The sequence below is a fragment of the Ambystoma mexicanum genome, chromosome 3q (genome assembly GCF_040938575.1).
Source record: "Ambystoma mexicanum isolate Mex_15411 chromosome 3q, UKY_AmexF1_1, whole genome shotgun sequence".
In the NCBI taxonomy this organism is placed as follows: domain Eukaryota; kingdom Metazoa; phylum Chordata; class Amphibia; order Caudata; family Ambystomatidae; genus Ambystoma; species Ambystoma mexicanum.
This window is the reverse complement of record NC_090926.1, coordinates 1,108,296,352-1,108,314,493: the sequence shown is the minus strand read 5'-3', so window position 1 is coordinate 1,108,314,493 and position 18,142 is coordinate 1,108,296,352. Positions and strand designations below refer to the sequence as shown.

The window sequence follows — 18,142 nt, the reverse complement described above, 5'->3', positions numbered from 1 at the left end:
GGCTATTTGATGGAGGACCACATGAGTGGAGGCAACCCTAGGGGGGAGGACATGACATTAGGTGAGACATCGTAACCCCCTTCCCTTGTAGGGATCATCCTACCAGCCCTCATGCCCTAATGGCATACTGCCACCATCCACTTCAACAACTTGATCATTTTACTGACAGTTCTCCTCAATATCAGATGGCAAACAAAGAAACAAAAACTGAAACGAGGAAGAGGCAAGGATCAATAACAAAGTTACTCACCGTAGTGACTACCTTACTCCTAGTCCATAGTGCCCTTTCCTCCATATTTTTGGGACATTCCGTCCTGTGAGACAGGACCGGAGAACTTTTGTAAAAAAGCATCAAATTGAAAAATGTGTCGTCGTCCTTTTTTTTTTACGCGGGGTACCGCACGCGGCCGTAACCCCGCCCTCCTTAGCTCTGCCTCGCACATCACCCTTCAGTCCTTTTCTATCGCCAGGTCTGAGACCACTTAAGCAATAATAGAGGATACTTATTAGAGGGACGGCGGGCGGGCGTATGGAGGAAAGGGGACTATGGACTAGGAGTAGTCACTACGGTGAGTAACTTTGTTATACTCCTACATCCCGTCCCCTTTCCTCATACTTTTGGGAGATTACCAAGCACTCCTCACAGGAAAACGAGTGGGTGGAACTCCTTTACTGAAAGAGGTTTTTAAGAACCGCCTGCCTGAACTGAGCATCGGCTCTGGAGCTCAGGTCTAAGCAGTAATGCCTACAAAAAGCTGATTGGGAAGCCCATGTAGCTGCTCTGGCAATGGTTGCCCCGCAGCAGATGGGCATTAATTCCCTTTCGAGGCTGAAGGCCCTGAACAGTATACGCCTCTGAAATACAGGAAGCAATCCATCGGGAGATAGTCGAGGCCGGCTTTCCTTTCGGATCTCCGAAGGTCACAAAAAGCTGGGAAGAGGTCCTAAGTTTAGATGTTCTGTCCAAATAAAACTTTAGCGCTCGTCCGACACCCAAATTATGCAATACCCTCTCGGCATCTGAGGCCGGGTCTGGAAAGCAAACGGGTAAGGAAATAAACTGGTTCAGATGAAAATCGGATACTACCTTTGGAAGGAAAGAAGAATTAGTCCGGAGGACAACCTTATCAATGTGAAAGGTGATAAATGGATGTTCTACAGACAAGTTCTGAAGCTTGCTTACACGCCTTGCCGAAGTCACCGCAATCAGAAAAGCCATTTTCCACGAACGGAACTTCAAGCCCACCGTAGCCATGGGTTCAAAAGGTTTATGGCATAAGGCAGTGAGGACCACATTCAATTCCCACTTTGGATGCGGGTTGCGCACCGGTGGATAAAGATGCAATAGACTTGCAAAGTGTGTTTTAATGACAGGGTTTGTCAATGAAAAAGAGCAAGAGTCTGCGGACAGGTAAGCGGCGATAGCCGACAAATAAGTCCTACAAGACAAGACATGTATACCTGAAGCTGCCAGGTGAGAAACGAATGACAGGACCGTGTCGATGGTAGCTCCTCTGGGGTCCAGCTCCTTAGCTAAACACCACCAGTGACAGAACCAGAACAATTTGCTCCTATACTGAGACCTTGTCGAAGGTTTTCTAGCCGCCTGGATAATATGCATATTATCTGCAGACAAATTAAAACTTTCTAAAGATTTGAACTCAGGCACCGGGCCGCCAAGCTGAATGATTGTGGGGAGGGGTGCCACATCTGCTGATCACTCTGGTGAAGCAGGTCAGGAATCAGCGGAAGTCTGATCGGCGAGCAGACCGACAGATGCTGAAGTTACGAAAACCAGAATCTGGCTGGCCACCAAGGAGCTATGAACAGGAGAGTGCAATTCATTGTGTTCCTGGGCTTGCAGGTGAATCAGAGGAAGAGGCGGGAAGGCGTAGGCCCAAATGTTTTGCCACGGAATCTCGAGAGCATCCCCCAGGGAAGAAGCTACGAGCCAGTACCGGGAAGCATAAAGAGAAACTTTTTGATGTCTTTGCAAAGAGGTCTACTTCTGGGGTGCCCCAATGGCAAAAAAGGTCAGTGAGGATCTCTGTGTTTAGTTCCCACTTGTAGCTGACCACCACTCGTCGGCTGAGAGAGTTTGCAGTCACATTCAGTTGGCCTGGAATGTGCACCTCCAGCAGCCAAACATGGTGCTGAATGGCCCATTCCCAAATCTAAATGGCTAGATCCACAAAGGGAGGTGACTTGGTACCCCCTGCTTGTTGATGTAAAACATGGATAACGCATTTTCTGTGCGGATACGGATCACATTGTTCACAATCACTGGCATGAAAGCTTTGAGCACCAGGAAAATCGCCAAAAGCTCCAGATAATTTATGTGAAATTGCCTGTCCTGTGGCGACCACAGGTCGAAAACCTGAGGATGATCCAACGTCGCGCCTCACCCTATAAGGGAGGAGTCCATCATAATGGTCGCTTGAGGGGAGGGCTCCTGAAAAGGAGCACCCACCAACAGATTGCTGGAAGATGATCACCATATGAGATCTACCAACATGCAGGGTGGAACCGGAATCATTTTGGTGTCCGGGTCCACCGCCTGGAGCCAGGGGCTCCGAACAGCCATCTGCGTGAGTCGCCTCTTGAGACGAGCAAGGGGAAGAGCAAGCACACACAAAGCCATGAGACCTAGAAGCCTCTGGAAGCACCAGGCCGACCTGCTCTCTGACTGAATGAAAACCTGACACGTGGTCAACAGATCTGCCATTCTGTCCACAGTCAGGTACACTCTGCAGTCAATCGTGTTCCAACGGAAACCCAGGAATATCAGGTCCTAAGAGATCATCATGGAGGATTTCCGCCAGTTCACCGACAGCCCAAGGCAGAACAGGAGCTGGAGGAGAGACAGAAGGTTGCTCGAGGCTTTCGCTTGACAAGGACTGCACAGAAGCCAGTCGTCCAAATATGGATACACATGAATACCTTGTAGATGAAGAAAAGCCACAATGACCGACATCATCTTCGTGAAGACACGAGGCGCTGAGCTGAGACCAAAAGGGAGCACTGAGAATTGGAAGTGCTCCTCTCCCAGGGGGAACCGCAGATATTTCCGATGCAGGCTCCAAATCAGGATATGCATATACGCGTCCTGAAGGTCCACAACGCTGAGCCAGTCGCCCTTCTGAAGAGAGGCTTTATTTGGCAGGGCGTGATTATCTTGAATTTCTCTTGGGGAAGGGAAAGGTTGAACTGGGAAAGGTTAAGGATGGTGCGCAGGCCAGCCTGGTTGGGTTTGGGCACTGAACAGACGAGAATGAAATCCCTCCCCTTGTTTCACTAGGGGAACGGGTTCCATCGCCTTGAGATCTAGAAGCTTCTGAACCTCAGCTCTGAAGGACGGTGTCCCTGACTGCTGAAAGGGAGGATTGAAGGGTGTGGTAGGAGCAAGCAGAGGTACACTCGAGCGATGGACAAAACCCACTGGTCTTCGGTGATGATTTGCCACGCCTCCAGATGAGACGAGATTCGTCCTCACACCAGAGTCTCGTGCGAGTGCCAAAAAGTATAATTTAGCTGATCTTTCGGCAGAGAGACTACCTATCCCTGATGAGGAGGCTGAAGACCGAGCGGAAAATCGACCCCAGTGCTGTGTCCGACAGGAGATACCTGTCGGGGGATCAGCTCTGCGTGACCTGCAGTCCTGGAACCCTGTGAACCCTGAGGACGACCGAGACTGGGATCCAGATCTCTGAGCTTTGACTGGGGGCTTCACTAGCACCAACAGAGACTTGGCAGTTTGAATATTCGCCTTAGTCTTTGTAAGCTCATCATCCGTTGAAGAATGAAACAACTCTTTGCCATCAAAAGGCAGGTCCAGAACTTTATCTTGGACCTCCTTCAAAAACATTTTTGCATGAAGCCAAGCTTGACAAGAGGTGTCCGCCCCCAACATGAGGCTTCGAGCTGAGGTGTCAACATGGTGCGCAGCAGCCTCCAGCAAATCCTGTGCCAATACCTTGGCGTCTGACAAACCGCCCTTGAAGTCTTCCAGCCTGTCCCCAGGAATAAACTCCTTGAAGTCCGTCACATCCCTCCACAGTTTCATATTCGCCCGCCGCCAAAATGAGCTCCGCGTTGGCCTGATGCAATTGCAGTACCGAGTTGGCAAAAACTTTCTTGGCCAAGGAGTCGAGCAACTTGTCTTCCTTGGCCAGAATCTGAGCGCGGCAGTAGAGGTTGCAGAGGCCGGCTTGGATTGCAAAGTGGCGGCCGTTACCACTGTTGAGGAAGGGAGCGGACATGACGCCAAGGCTACTTCCTCGGAGGTGTGAAGCCTGTAATGGGCGTCAATTCTCTTATTTATATGCAGCCTAGTGTGGGGTTTATCCCAGACTTTGCGGGCCTCAGCCAGAACGTCCTTCTGAAGGAACAGGCCGGTGCGCTCCTGTGGAGACAAAGTGAGCGCCCCCGAAAACAACCCTTCCTGCCTTGTGGGTGCCTTGGGTACTGGTATGCCAAGAGTGGCATCATGTCCAGTACCCGATCATGGAATGCTCTTACAGAGCGGGGCTGGTCTTCACTATCCTGGTCTGCCTGAGGGTCATCCAGAACGTCAGGATCGGCCGATTGCGATGCGACCAGCATCAAATGGACATCTCGCTCTACTGGAGTCTTGGTAACCGGAGAAAACGGAGGCCGAAGTGGAGGCGGGCCGGGAAGGTAGAGGTTGTACCGCTGCCAGGGCGACAGGTGTCATGACTGAAACTGTCGGGGCAGGATACGGCGCCGCAGGGCAGATCTCCCTAAAAAGGCCTTTAAAGTACTCCCTCATAGGATCAGTTTTCATAAGAGTTTGAAACTTCCTAAAAAAGGCATCCTTTGCTGAAACTTTAGGTATTGGAATGGGCAGAGGCCGCTCATGAGGGGCATACCCCCACGAATGTAGTGAGGAAGGCTGCCAAGAGGGCCAGCCACCAACAGGGTCTACACAGACCAGTGGGGCAGAAGTAGGAGAAAGCGAGACCGTATGCGGTAGTGGCATCCGAGCGTGTCAGTCATAGGAAGGGAACGGATTCACACCGTCCCTTGGACAAGTTTCACCACCAAAAAGAATGCTGCCAGCACCCGCCGTCGATAGCGTGGGTGTGAGGGAAGAATCCAACATGGCCACCGTAGACCATGCGGGAAGGCCTGCCATTTTGTGAGCATCTGAGGAGAACTGCGTCACATGTGTGGATGAGGAAGGAAACTCCACAGACTGGTCAGGGGACTTGATCTAAACTTTAACCTTGACACAAGGATCCTCGGCAAAGCCGGTACTATCGGGCCTGGGATGTTTACTGGACATCCTGTCATGACCCTTTGACTTAGCCTCCAAGGGAGGAACCTCGGCCAAGCCGGTAACAGAGGAGAAACGGTCAGCAACCTCTCCCTATGTCCCCTCAACAGAGCCGGTAACACAGCGAGTGTGGGAAAATCGAGGAATCCACCTCACAGACAAGACCTTAACAGGTCTCTCAGTTCTGTTGGTACACACCTTAGCCTTGATAAGAGGAACCTCGGAACAGAGTCTGGTCTTTATAGCTCCCTGAGAGGGGCCTCGAACCGTGGTGTGGTACAGAAAGCCTCAACTGAGGCCTCAGGGCGCACCACAGTGTCTGTATGCAAGCTCCAGACAAGGAGACATCGGAGCAAACTCCGGTATCCAACGCCTCAGCACGACTGGGCTGGCAATTAGCACCTGATTGGTGAATCTCGGATCGTTATCCGGTGTCGGCAGGCCCCTCGCGGGTACCCACAGAGAAAACCCTGGTATGCCTATTAGTCCTGCGAGGCACCTCAGGAGAAGAAACCCTGGTAGCAGAGCTTTTGAAGCCCCTCCCGGACCTGGAGGACCCCGGGAAGGAGTCCCCCAGCTGGGGTGCCCTGAAAAGTAAGGACCTTACCGGGGGTCTCTTCTTTCCGTCAATGAAGAGTTGAGAATGGCGTGGAGGAACTCTCTGTGAAGATCTCCTCCCACCGACGAAGACGTCGCTGAAGTGGCCGGACCGAAAGGGAGTCGCAGTAGAAACACGAGTCCCAACGGTGATCTGGTAACAGACACTCCAAGCAGAGAGAATGGGGATCCGCCCTAGCAAATCGATGTTCGCAAGAGGAACAAGCAACAAATCCCAAACAATCCGGCATAGACAGAGGACTACGCAACCGCAGAACCGGAGCAGGAGAGGACGACAAAGGGAAAAGAAAAAATCTCCCCGGTGATGCAAGTGTGTCCAGTGCTGACCGCACAGAGAAAAGGACTGAAGGGTTATGCGCGGGGCGGAGATAAAAGGGCAGGGTTACGTCTTCGTGCGGTACCCTGCGTAAAAAGAGAGGACACATTTTTCAATTTTATGCTTTTTTACAAAAGTGCTCCGGTCCCGTCCCACAGGACGGAATGTCCCAAAAGTATAGAGGAAAAGAGACGGGACGTAGGAGTATGATGATTACTCCTAAAGAGAACCAACACCAGCAGTCTAGTAGCTGGAAGAATCTGATTGACCAGACATGGTTTAAAACCATGCTGGGTAGAGATGTATGGTGTTCGTCACATTCTTGCCCAGCTGTGGTGAGGACAGCTGAGTAGAGAGTTCAGAGTACATCAGCTGGCGGCGCAAGAGATTGTAGGGGTGGGCCCCTGATCACCTCAACCCTGATTGGCTACCTTCGTATTCATTAGCCAATAGGGTCTCGCCAGCAGGCGAGCGTCGGGCCTCGGAAGAAGGCAATCGGTAAAAGGCTCCTGTCCTGAGCCTGTCCAGTGCCAACAGTGCCCAGGACCAGACATTATGCCTTTCACCCTCCTCATGCGAAGTTCCCCTGCAATCATTTGTCTGCACTAGCCTCCTGTGCCTGCTCAGCGACATAGTATGAGTTACAAGGTTAATCTATCCTTTGTCCCGATTGCTACGCTTTCTGTTTCCGAAGCCTAATGCTGACGTCCTATTACATCTCCGCTGGTGCCACATTGAGTAGTTAATACTACCAGTTTGTTTTATAGCATTCACACTCGTAAGGCATCTCTGCCGCTCGTGCTGCTTAATGTATCACACCCCACCTGAGCAACTCCCGCCTACTGCATTTCTATTGGTTTACACACACGGCTGCTCTCTGAACTAGTGTTATCTCTGACTTACCGCCAGTAATCGTTATTATGCTTTTTTATGCAGTCTCTTTGAATATCTGCGAGTTAATGCACTGAAACCTTAGTGACCAGGTTATTTGTATGTGATGACATTACGCATTGCGCATTATATCCAGTCTCTATCTCGCCCTGGACCAACCCTACCAACCCACAGGGTTATAACTGGCCACCCATATGACTGTGCCTAAGTCAGTGAAATTTGATTAGGCCTATCCCTGCATAATATTGCTTTTTAAAGTGTTGTGCACATGCAAGCTACCTACACATGATTGCACATCATAGTACTTGATGCCATTGGGCTTAAGTGAAATAAGTGAAAAGGTCCTAGCCTATTCATGCACGCTAATGCGACTTAAGGTGCTGCATGTACGTACGCCACTATCCTACTGCATTATTATACTATATCTATGCTATTGTATCTCTGTATAGCCATTTATGTATTTGAGTAACTTTACGTATTTAGTCACACCATATTCGAAACTGCATACCTGACTACCTGATGTGTCCCTATCATAGCACACTCCCTTACATGCCGCTGATTGCGAATCTAAGTAATTGTACTAGTAATTTATGTTACTATTGCCTAAAATGACTGCGATACCTTGCTGTTGCCTGTTAACAAAGTGTAAGGAGTTACCTATTACCATACCTAACATTACTGTGATTCCTTGCTGCTGCCTGTTAACAAAGTGTAAGGAGCTACCTATATTGTCACATTGCGACTAGCAACACAGACGCTAGTGTGTCTCCTGCCCCTTTACTCTAGTGTATGCCGAACTTGCCTACATCTCATACACACATATGTCCGGTAGGTCCTGGCTCAACATGCACATGCTTACTATTACTCTCTGCCTTATTAGCTCGACTTGCTAGGGGCTTCATATCTTTGAGAATAGGGTCAAGTGGCACAGCGAGTAGAGCGCTCGCTTTGACATCCGTGCAGAGCTTGCTAACGCAGGTTCGAATCCCGGCGGGGCCAAACTCAGCCTTTCATCCTTCCGAGGTCGATAAATGAGCACCACACACCGTGGGTAATAATAAGCAGCGCTCAGATACCTGAGGGTTCGTAGCGCTATATAAATGCCAAATTATTATTATTATTATAATACAAGACCCATCGACTATGGCTCCTATGACATTCAACTGTTCAGACCCCACTACACAACCTAGCGACCTGGTTAGACCCAGCACTCCTTGCATCCTAGAAGCTAGAAACACAAGACTCGGAGCACATCTTAATAAACTTTATGAACCACTTGCCAGATCTCTACCTTCACCAAACATCAAAACCAACCTCTATACTACCCAAAAAAGTACACATGGTATGCCTAACCCCACCAACCAGGTCTATCAGACAACCAATCAACACTCTTGAAGAAATCTAACCGATTTGACCCTTCACCCTCACTTTCCACCAATACTACACCCGCTCTCCCACTCAAAGTAGCATTAATAAGAGATCCCTGGTGGCACATGTCACAAACATCGCTGACCTAATCCTGGCTACATGAAGCGGCAGGACCACTGCTCTCCCTAGCTGTCCCAGATGGTTATACCATAATCAGACAGGACAGAGACAAATCACGAGGCAGAGGAATCGCCATCATCACTAAATCTAGCCTCTCCATGAGACTAGTTCCTGGCCAAAACACCCCCTCCTTCGAAATCCTCACAGCAAAACTCCCTCTAGTTAACTCCCAGACATTAACCGTTCACCTTATCTACCACCCCCCACTCACTCTGGCCCTATTGGAACCTTTGAGGAGGAGATTCACACTCTTCTGTCCAATAACCTTAAAACTACACCTCAAGTTTTATTCTTGGGAGACTTCAACTTGTGCTTCAACGACCCTTTAGACAAGCATGCCATTGCTAATACTCTATCCAAATTAGGCTTATCCCAAAAAATCACTGATCCCACCCACATTAAAGGGAGAACCCTTGACTGGGTGCTGGAACACAATTGCACGGCCAATATTACCTCCATCACCCCTTATCCTTGGACAGATCACTTTCTCGTGTCCATTTCACTTTTTACTACCAGACATCTCCCGCTAACCACTCCTACTGCCCCACCTTGTCTAACAAGAAACAAAAAAAATATAACTAGGGACAAAGTGATCCCATCGATCCTCGCTACCCTCAACCTGTTTGAAGACCACCTTGGCCCAGGTTCACTTGTCCAGGAGTTTAACAAAATCATGCTAACTACACTTGATGCCATTGCTCCCAGCAAACTCAGACCTAGTAAGCCCAAAGCGCATCTGAACAAATGGTTCTCGCCTCAACTCAAAGACCTTACAAACCTAAAGAAAAGCTGTGAAACCACTTGGAGACTACTCCCAACCCCATCTAACAAAACTAAACTTACCTAAATTTCATACCAATCCACAAAGGAAATTGTCCTAGCCAAACGTAATTCCTACAATAAACATATCTCTAGCGCTAACTCTAGCACTAAAGAATTACTCTCCATCCTCAAGGAACTTGAATCCTCTATCAGTACCCCTGATATCTGTACCAAGGACAAAAAATGGTGCACTGACATACAACAGGCCCTCTCCAATAAAATAACTACCCTTCAAAACAAAATATCTAAAAAAAGACAATCCCTGAACCATCCTCCTAACCACATTACTCCAAGTGTGCCTTCAAAGGGATACACTGACTAACCCGACCCCCTGACTAATTTCAACAAAATCTGTACCCTTGAAGCAGAGAAAGTAATTCTTTCACTCAAGCCTTCTAACTGCCAGGGAGATCTCTGCCCTGCTCAGCTTATAAAATACGCAGCAAGAAACCTTGCTCCCTTCATAGCCAAACTCATTAATGTCTCATTTGCATCTGGCACCGTCCCATCCAATCTCAAACAATCTTGGGTGCTCCCGTTACTAAAGAAACAAACTCTAGACCCACTCATACCCACTAACTACCGCCCTATTACAATTGTCCCCTTTCTGCTTAAGATCCTTGATAAAGTTGCATATCTCCGAATTCAAAAATACTTGGAGCACGTCAATCAGGCTTCCGCCCCCAACATGGGACTGAGACAACCCTCATCGACCTGAAGGCACAGGTCGCCCAGCTGAGAGACAAGCGGAAATCAGCCCTCCTCCTACTACTACTTGACCTCTCAGTTGCATTCGACCTTGTGGATCACAAGGTCTTATGCAGACACCTGGCTTCAGCCACCCACTTTTCTAAAAATGCTATAACCTGGATTGAGTCCTTCCTAAGCGACAGAACCATGAGGGTCTTCTCTCCCTCAGCAGCAGCAGACCCCATTCCCACCACCTGTGGTGTGCCCCAAAAGTCCTTTGTCTCCCTCACTTTATACAACATATTTACTAAGCCCCTCTTTGATGATCTGGACCGTCTCGGTATCACCTACACTAATTATGCAGATGATACCCAGATTCTCCTCCCACTTTCCGGGGATTACGAGAAGGATTTGGCCTTGGTGAATAGGGTGTATCTCATCATCCAGGCATGGATGGCTACTTATGTTCTATGCCTGAATGACAAAACGAAGCTTATCATTCTGGGCACCCGCACTAACCTGAAGAAACTATGACAGGACTATGCATCTTTCATCATTGATGGTAACCTTATTAAGGTGGCCAAGGAAGTTAAAATGCTTTGTTTCTACCTTGACTCCAGCCTCTCCCTAGCTAAACATGTAAGTACCATGGCCTCTGCCACAGCCTACACATGTAAATTGATCAGAACGGGCAGAGCCTTTCTCTCGGATAACAATTGTGTCACCTTCGCAAGAGCCTCGATCCTATCTAGGCTGGACTATTGCCATGCTTTATACATTGGGCCAACAAATCTATCATCCAAAAAATTCAAATCCTCCAAAGCAATGCCTTAATAGCAGCCCTTTGAGTGCCCATAAGATCAGACATACCGGTGATAAAGCACCAACTCAACTGTCTCTCTACCTTAATAAAAATGAAATAGAAAACGCCTCCTTGACACACAAGGCATTGAACAACGCTACCCCTAGCTATCTCATGAACAGACTTCAAAGAAGAACCTCCAATAGACCCACAAGACTTATTAATTCCAACTGCATCACCATCCCTAGATTCAAGCTATCTAAGGTTGGTGAAAACAGCTTCCACGTCAAAGCTGCTCAACTGTGGAATTCCTTACCACACCACATTAGAGAGGATCAATACTATCCAAAGTTCAGACTAAGTTACATCAACTGGCTGAAGTCGAACGACATCTAATGTCCGCGCATACACATCTATCCCTCAGGATTACACTCCTGGACCACTGCACCCCCTCTTGTATATCTGACTGTGCCCCCTGTAAGTTGTACAAAACATGCCTCTGCATCTTGTCTATACTGTAATGATTTGTCTATGCATATTCCACTGTGTTTTCTTTTTCTCTTTGACTGCAATACTGTTTGATTGCACTGCCAACTTTTTAATCTGTTAACTAAGCTTTGCATTATCTGTAACTGCTGCGCCCTGATACCACAGGGCCTGGTGCACATTATAAATGAATAAACTAACCTAAACTAAAGCAGGCCCCCCACTTAAGGAACAAGTGCATGTTTTTAAGTAAAGCAAGTTTATTATACAACTGTCCGGGGAAGAATTAGATGATGCCCCAGAGTCAAACTAACCCAAGTCTCACTGAACCACACAAGTTGACACTTTATATACATTTTTGCAACAGTTAAAACACTCCCATATAGTTTATTACAATCCACCTCCCACATATGATTGGACAAAACCTCTACAAAGAAATCCCATCTTTCTCCAATTCTTCCATTCTCATTGGCCACTTGGTATTTTAACTACCATCTTCAGATCGTATTCATAGCAAACCCTTTCTTGGGATTCATCTATAGTAGGTCATGACATCATCAAACAGTTATGCATTTGTGTGCAAACATAATTCATCACGAGTAACAACTGCCCTGAGCCCTTTAATCTTAAACATGATTGCACATGGTTTGCACAGATACTTCAAGCAATATGAGGCTGAGTAAACAGGTTCTCTTTGAAATGACGATAGCCAACTCATCTGCCCCAGGTTACAGGCTCCATTGAAATATTCTAATCTAAATGACTACCATTTCCACACGCACAGCACACCTGGGAAGACAAGTGAGGTATCTATCACTTTCCTCTTGGGCGCTACTTCACCCCATATTTATTAGTGGTCTGAACAAATGGCCGGGTCCCTCTGCAAACCTCAACGCACTTGAGGAGATTATATAGGCCTTGTGTGGAACTAACAAGCCATAAACATTGTGTCCTGTTCGACGGCTGGCCATCTACCTGGTTAATCATTGTTCCTCCTTTAACCTTCAACCCTGAAGCACTAGATTTTCCCAGCCACCTGAAATTCCCTGCAGAAACTGCTGACTGCAAAGTCTAAATGAATTTACAAAAGCTCACTACATACAGATTTATAAATTCCCTTTGTATGTTCCTCAGTGTGCATGCATGTTTAAATAAATATTTTCTCTCCTTTAAAGTGTGTTCTTCAGGACCGGCTTCCCTAACCCCACATGCGCATTTAAGAAACACCTTGTTGCCTGCTACTGGGCACTCATAGCACATAATGTCCAAATTGTATTTAGATTTCATTTTACGGTTTTAGAATTTTATCTTTCTATGCGCGAGCAAATCCAATATGCTTTAATTTAAACAAAAAGTAACACTACAGTAACATATCCTGTTCACAATTAACTACACTAGATACATATGAAATTGCAACACTGCGCCCAATTAGCCACATCTCCAGTCACAAATATGGAGCATGCAACATAAACCCCTCTTTACCGTTGGGACTTTCCATGACCACCCCAACACATTTCATTGCCTCCGACATGGGTCGGAACAGCCAGATCAAGCAGACGGTCTTGCAAAGTTGTGGCAGGCATGGGAACATCGTTCAGAGAAGCTTGCAGGTCGAAGCACTGCCACTGAGACGCTGAGAAGAGAAGAAGCCGCCATGGGGAGCCAGAGGAGTGGTGGAGGCTGATGAGCAAATGAAGAGCTCCGTAGACCTGACGAGAAACCTCAGACCGACACAGGAGACGCGAGGGATCTGTGAGACAGGCATGGCATCAAGAGAGATGCAGACTCGTGGGTTGGTTGAAAAAACTTTATTGACTAAAGTTCTTGGGTTGACTGGTCCTAACCCTACAGGGATAATTCCCTCAACTGATGTTTCTAATGGCCGTCGCTGTCTAAGAGTCCAAAATAAAAGTATGTGCGTCTAAACCTATGTTTGCACTCACTCTATACCAAAATGTGATCGGACGTTTTTCAAAAATTAAATAGTTGTTCAACAAAAATGGAAACCAAGGTTGGTTTCAGGTGGTCTTCTCACCAGGTGCTGCTGGGTCAAAGTCACGCAAGTAAGTTCAAACCAGAGACCTGTACTTAAGACCTTTGCAGGTCCCTTGTAGTTATCCCAACTACCTTCAGTAGCTATAAGTCCCTATGGGTCCCATTCCCCAAGCTTCAGCTTCATCAAGTTTCAAAACACCATTGAAAATAGTAACAGTTCCTTCTGTAAGCTTCTTGGGGTTCCCCCCCCAAGCCTCAATCCTCTTCACCAGTTCAACAAAACTTAACAAGTCGCGTAACCTTGTTAGGCCTCTTAGGGATCCCCTTCCCCAAACTCAGGCCAATTTCAACTTCGAAACACAAAATTCATTTTTTTATCGGAACAAGTGAACTTTGGTTTTCTTAAACAGGCCTCTTTCAGTTTACAAATACAACATATGATTTATTACAGGTCTGGCTTGAATTCAAACCATTCCTTCATGGGGTAGAATCAGAGGCTTTCCAAATGCCAGCCTCTTTGCTTTTCCTAGGTGTGACCACTCTGACCCCTCTGCCCCCTTTCTTTACTCTCACGCTCTTCTGTTACCCTCTTGTTTCCCTCTGATGCTTTCTGCATCCCTTTTCCTTCTGCTTTCCTTTCTGTGCACACCTGCACTTCCTGTTTTTCCTTTCCATGAACACTTGCACCCTCTTTTGTTCCATGCACACTTGTACCTTCCTTTGCGTGTCCCAGGCACTGTTCGCCTTTCTCATGCCCTTCTCTCACTACAGGCAACTCAATGCTTCTTTCCCACTTTCTCTCGCTTTCAGATTCAATCAAGCTTTCCCTTGCTTTTCACCCCAATCTACTCTTACTGATTTTCTTTTGCTTTCTGTCTTCTTGCTGCACTTTATCTTTTGCTTTGCTTCACTTTTAACCATCACACTTTTTCTTTCTTTCCAAATCTTTGCTGCTTTTCTTGTTCGTGCCCTTCTCCCACTCCGATCTCATTTAAACGCATGCTGCTGAGTTTCTCCTGCATTCCTCATGAAACTCACCGGGCAGCGTCACGTTCAGAGGCCTGCTCTCACCACCTGCCCCTCAGACACCCTTGCTGGACCTCACCTGCGGAATACAGGCATTGGTTCTCCGGCTCCCTGGAGGCACGGCTCCCTCCCCCGTTAGCCCACACACACCGGGCCAGCGTCTCTGCACGCCGTCTTCCACCTGCCTGCAGCTCCTGCATCTCTCCGCTTCTGGATTTCACAGGTCCAGACTGCATCCCCAGCTCGTTCAAGTCTCTATGATTCACCACACCTTTTATAGCTGAACACACTGTTAAGTGGAGTCAGGTGTGAATGGTTACCTACCCATGCCTGACTTTGTCTGACTCCATTAGCGGGACAGTAGTTTTTTCTAAATCTGTTTCGCTTACTTTCCTTGTGTTATTCCTATGGGTAATCTCCATTGATCCTAGTGGCCTCCTCCTCGTCTCAGTACTTCTTGGAAATGGGAAGCGGGAGATGAGGTGAGAGCGTAAACACCCCACAAAGGTTGAGGGAGAGTAAGGTAAGGTGTTTTCAGTATTGGGAAAATACCATGACTTGCCCTTGGGTATCCTCCTCCCAATCCCCGTAACCCTCCACTCAGGTGATCCTCCCCCGCTTGTCCACCCCCAGGGTCGGGATCCAAAAGGGATGCCCCTTCCCTGGCCACGTGAATGGAAGAACCTGAGGGAGTGGGTGGGAGAATAGTGCCAGGTTTCTCACAGACCTCAAAGCTGCTGCTGAGCACCGGTGAGCCCGCTCAGAGGGACGGGTCCACTGGGGCGCTTTGGAGGGTTTACCGTGTACCAAAGGAAACACAGTGCAAGAGCTGGGGGAAGCCTGTGAAGAATAATCGTGCCTCTGGGACATTTGATTACAAGATAAGAAGTCCATGAGAAAGGGTCCGAGACCCGTAGCCAAATTAAAAAATACAAGTGGGGAAGACAGAAAGTACAAGTGGGGAAGACAGGGTGGCGGAAATAAAATAAACGTTAACAGGAGAGAATAGCAGGCAAGGCCAAGTGGGTGAAATGAACTGCAGTGAAGGAACCTGGCCGGAGAGTCTACCACATGTTTTTTGAGTTAAAGAATCCAAAGGAATGCTCATGCCCTAAGGATTCTGAACTGCAATGAATGTGGATATGAGAGAACCTGGCAAGAGAGTATACCACATGTTTTGAGAGTCTGGCACCCAAAGTGTATAGAACCTGGCAGGGTAGAATCCCAAGGAAGATTCATGCCCTTAGGAATTTTGGATTACATTGAATGTGAAAAGTCCCTCTACAAATAGAAAAAGATATCTAGTGCTTCCATCACAATTTTGTGTGCTCTCTATTGTGATTTATAGAACAGAAGTATATTACACAGAGGACTTTGCAAAGAGAGAGGATCCTCACCTTGAAGCTCTCCTCAAAGTACTTGTGTTCTTCCAGGAACAGGGCATAGTTAATGATGATCTGAGGGGTGGCGATGCGAAGGTCTATGATACGGTCGTAAACAGCCTTTGTGGACTGCAAAAAAGAAATGGGCACACCAAAGAGAAAGTTTACAAATAGAAGCTAACAAAAACGAATCATCCAAGTTCAATATCCTTAGTCTTTCAGATCCTTCAGTTACTCACATGGCACATCCAAATAAATGGAGTAGTTCAAGAGCAGGTACAGCATCTTTAAAATAATATGTAAGCCTTGGTAGGATGAACCATAAAAAGCTCTAACCCTGTTCATCCCTGCAGCGTCCAGCACAATAATGTATTTTCTCACTGTTAGGAAGAATTCTGTCATTTCTGTGTTCTAGGCTGAGGTCAGAGTGACTGATCCATAAACAAGGCAACAAGGAGTCACTTCAGTCTTCTTGATGAGTAAACATGGTGTCCAGTCAATGGCAATTTGTATTCCCTGATCAGGCTCCCCTGATGAGGCCACTGCCAGATAGATGCAGTAGAACACAACATTCCTCCCAAAACCCCCACATTAATTATTACCCTAATCCCACCCCCACAAATATTTGCAGCAAAAACGGTCACCCAAAAACTCAATCAAAACTACCACGATCAAATCAGCTACAGTGAAATTGGGTAATACCGCTTCAAGCATCTAGTGGACACAGTACAGGTAAGATGCAGACTGCACAGAGTCCCAACAAGTTGGGTTGCAAGGCTTAAAGAATGCCTTGTTTTCTCAGAAGCCTTGCTGGTTATCCCTGCATTGACTAGATAGCAAGGAGCACTGGATGTGATGACCAATAATTGATAATATCACAGCCCTATCATTATAGAAGGCAAAGAACTATAAAGAACTTTCCAATGAGATGTTGGTAATCTGCTGAATCCTCATTACATGAACTTCGGTCAGCTGGACTCGGACCGCTCCACCTCACCTAACAAGCAGCTGCACTGTACTCCAACTTCAGTTCGTCTTTTCCTTGGTCCAGAACCCTGTCTAGTAGGTCTTCCTTCTTGCCACAGCAGCTCCATATAGTAATGAAGGTTTACCTTAGCCCCGTGTTCAGGGTGCAAGAAAGACCTACCCATAAGTATGCAGCAGGATTCCTCAAGTCTATCTAGCTCTCCTGGTAGTAAAACATGTCAAAGCAGCCATAGCTAAACTATCAGGGGGGCTCAAGGTTATTAAAAGGTATAATTGAACATTCTCAATAAGGGAATGTCCACATAATATACTAGCCAAACACAAAGGATGCAGGCAGCTTGGGCAGAGAGCACTGCTGGATAAAGGAGGGAGAGTCACCAAGTAGCAAGAGGTACCTGTGGCTGGAGAACCACTTTGAAGTTGCCCTGCCTGCAGAGACCTCAAAACTACTCCCCCTCTATCCCTCATCTGAGCCTATAGGCAAAGGGCACAGGCAGGGGACACTGCTGGGTAAGCTGTTGGAAAGTGGGATGGCATCAAGAACCGCAAGCAAAGGCTTGGGCAGATCAGGAAGGCCCAGAAGATTTCACGATCCCTAGCAACAAAGTGGTTCTCCAGCCACAGGTACCTCTTGCTACTTGCATAGTTTATATGGATTCTCTGTACAGGTTCCAGGGACTTGTAGTCCAACCACATCTGTGACACGTGAGATTTACAGTAACCCGTAGCGACTAACATCTATGGTGTAGAAATTGTAGAAAGTCGCTTGTGGTGCGGTGCATCATTTTTGTCACTTGCAACTTGACTCTTAATCCATGCCTGCTAGCTCGGTGACTAGATTTAGTTGCCTCAGCTCAGTTCTTGTTTTGTGCCTGTGCTTGTCTACGAAGAATGCACTGTATTGAGAAACCAGGTTGAATTGCCTTCGGTATAAGAGGACTCATTCCGCACTTTAGTGAATTTTAGTGTATGTTTGTGAAGTTTATTTTTAACGTCATAACACACAATGCAACACAACAAGCGCCGAGTTTTATCTTCCCGGCAGTAGGTTTTTAAGTTTTATTTTTTCATTTCTACAGTAACAAAATTATAATTATCTAACTAGCTCTCAACTACGGTCTATTGTTCGAAATGATACAGCACCACTAGAATGAAGCGCAATACGAATCCAAATGCTAAGAAAGGAGGGCTCTGGGGGATGGAGAGGAAAGCGTAGGCTGTGGAACACAAGACAAGCAGCAACATTCCTATAGATGTTCTCATGAGACACTGTAGAGAAAGCG

At 47.2% G+C, this 18,142-nt stretch overlaps 1 protein-coding gene across 2 annotated transcripts in view; it reads right to left on the bottom strand.

The window, feature by feature from the left end:
• The window catches only part of XAB2 (XPA binding protein 2), a 711,598-nt gene that overhangs the window by 335,924 nt on the left and 357,532 nt on the right, over positions 1–18,142 (bottom strand). Inside the window, exon 12 of one of the 2 annotated variants that reach the window (XM_069603869.1) lies at positions 15,888–16,001. The exons of the other annotated variant lie outside the window; for it this stretch is intronic. Within the exon in view, the coding sequence (XP_069459970.1) occupies positions 15,888–16,001 (114 nt within the window). The remainder of the gene's footprint in view (positions 1–15,887; positions 16,002–18,142) is intronic. 2 annotated transcript variants of the gene reach the window in all.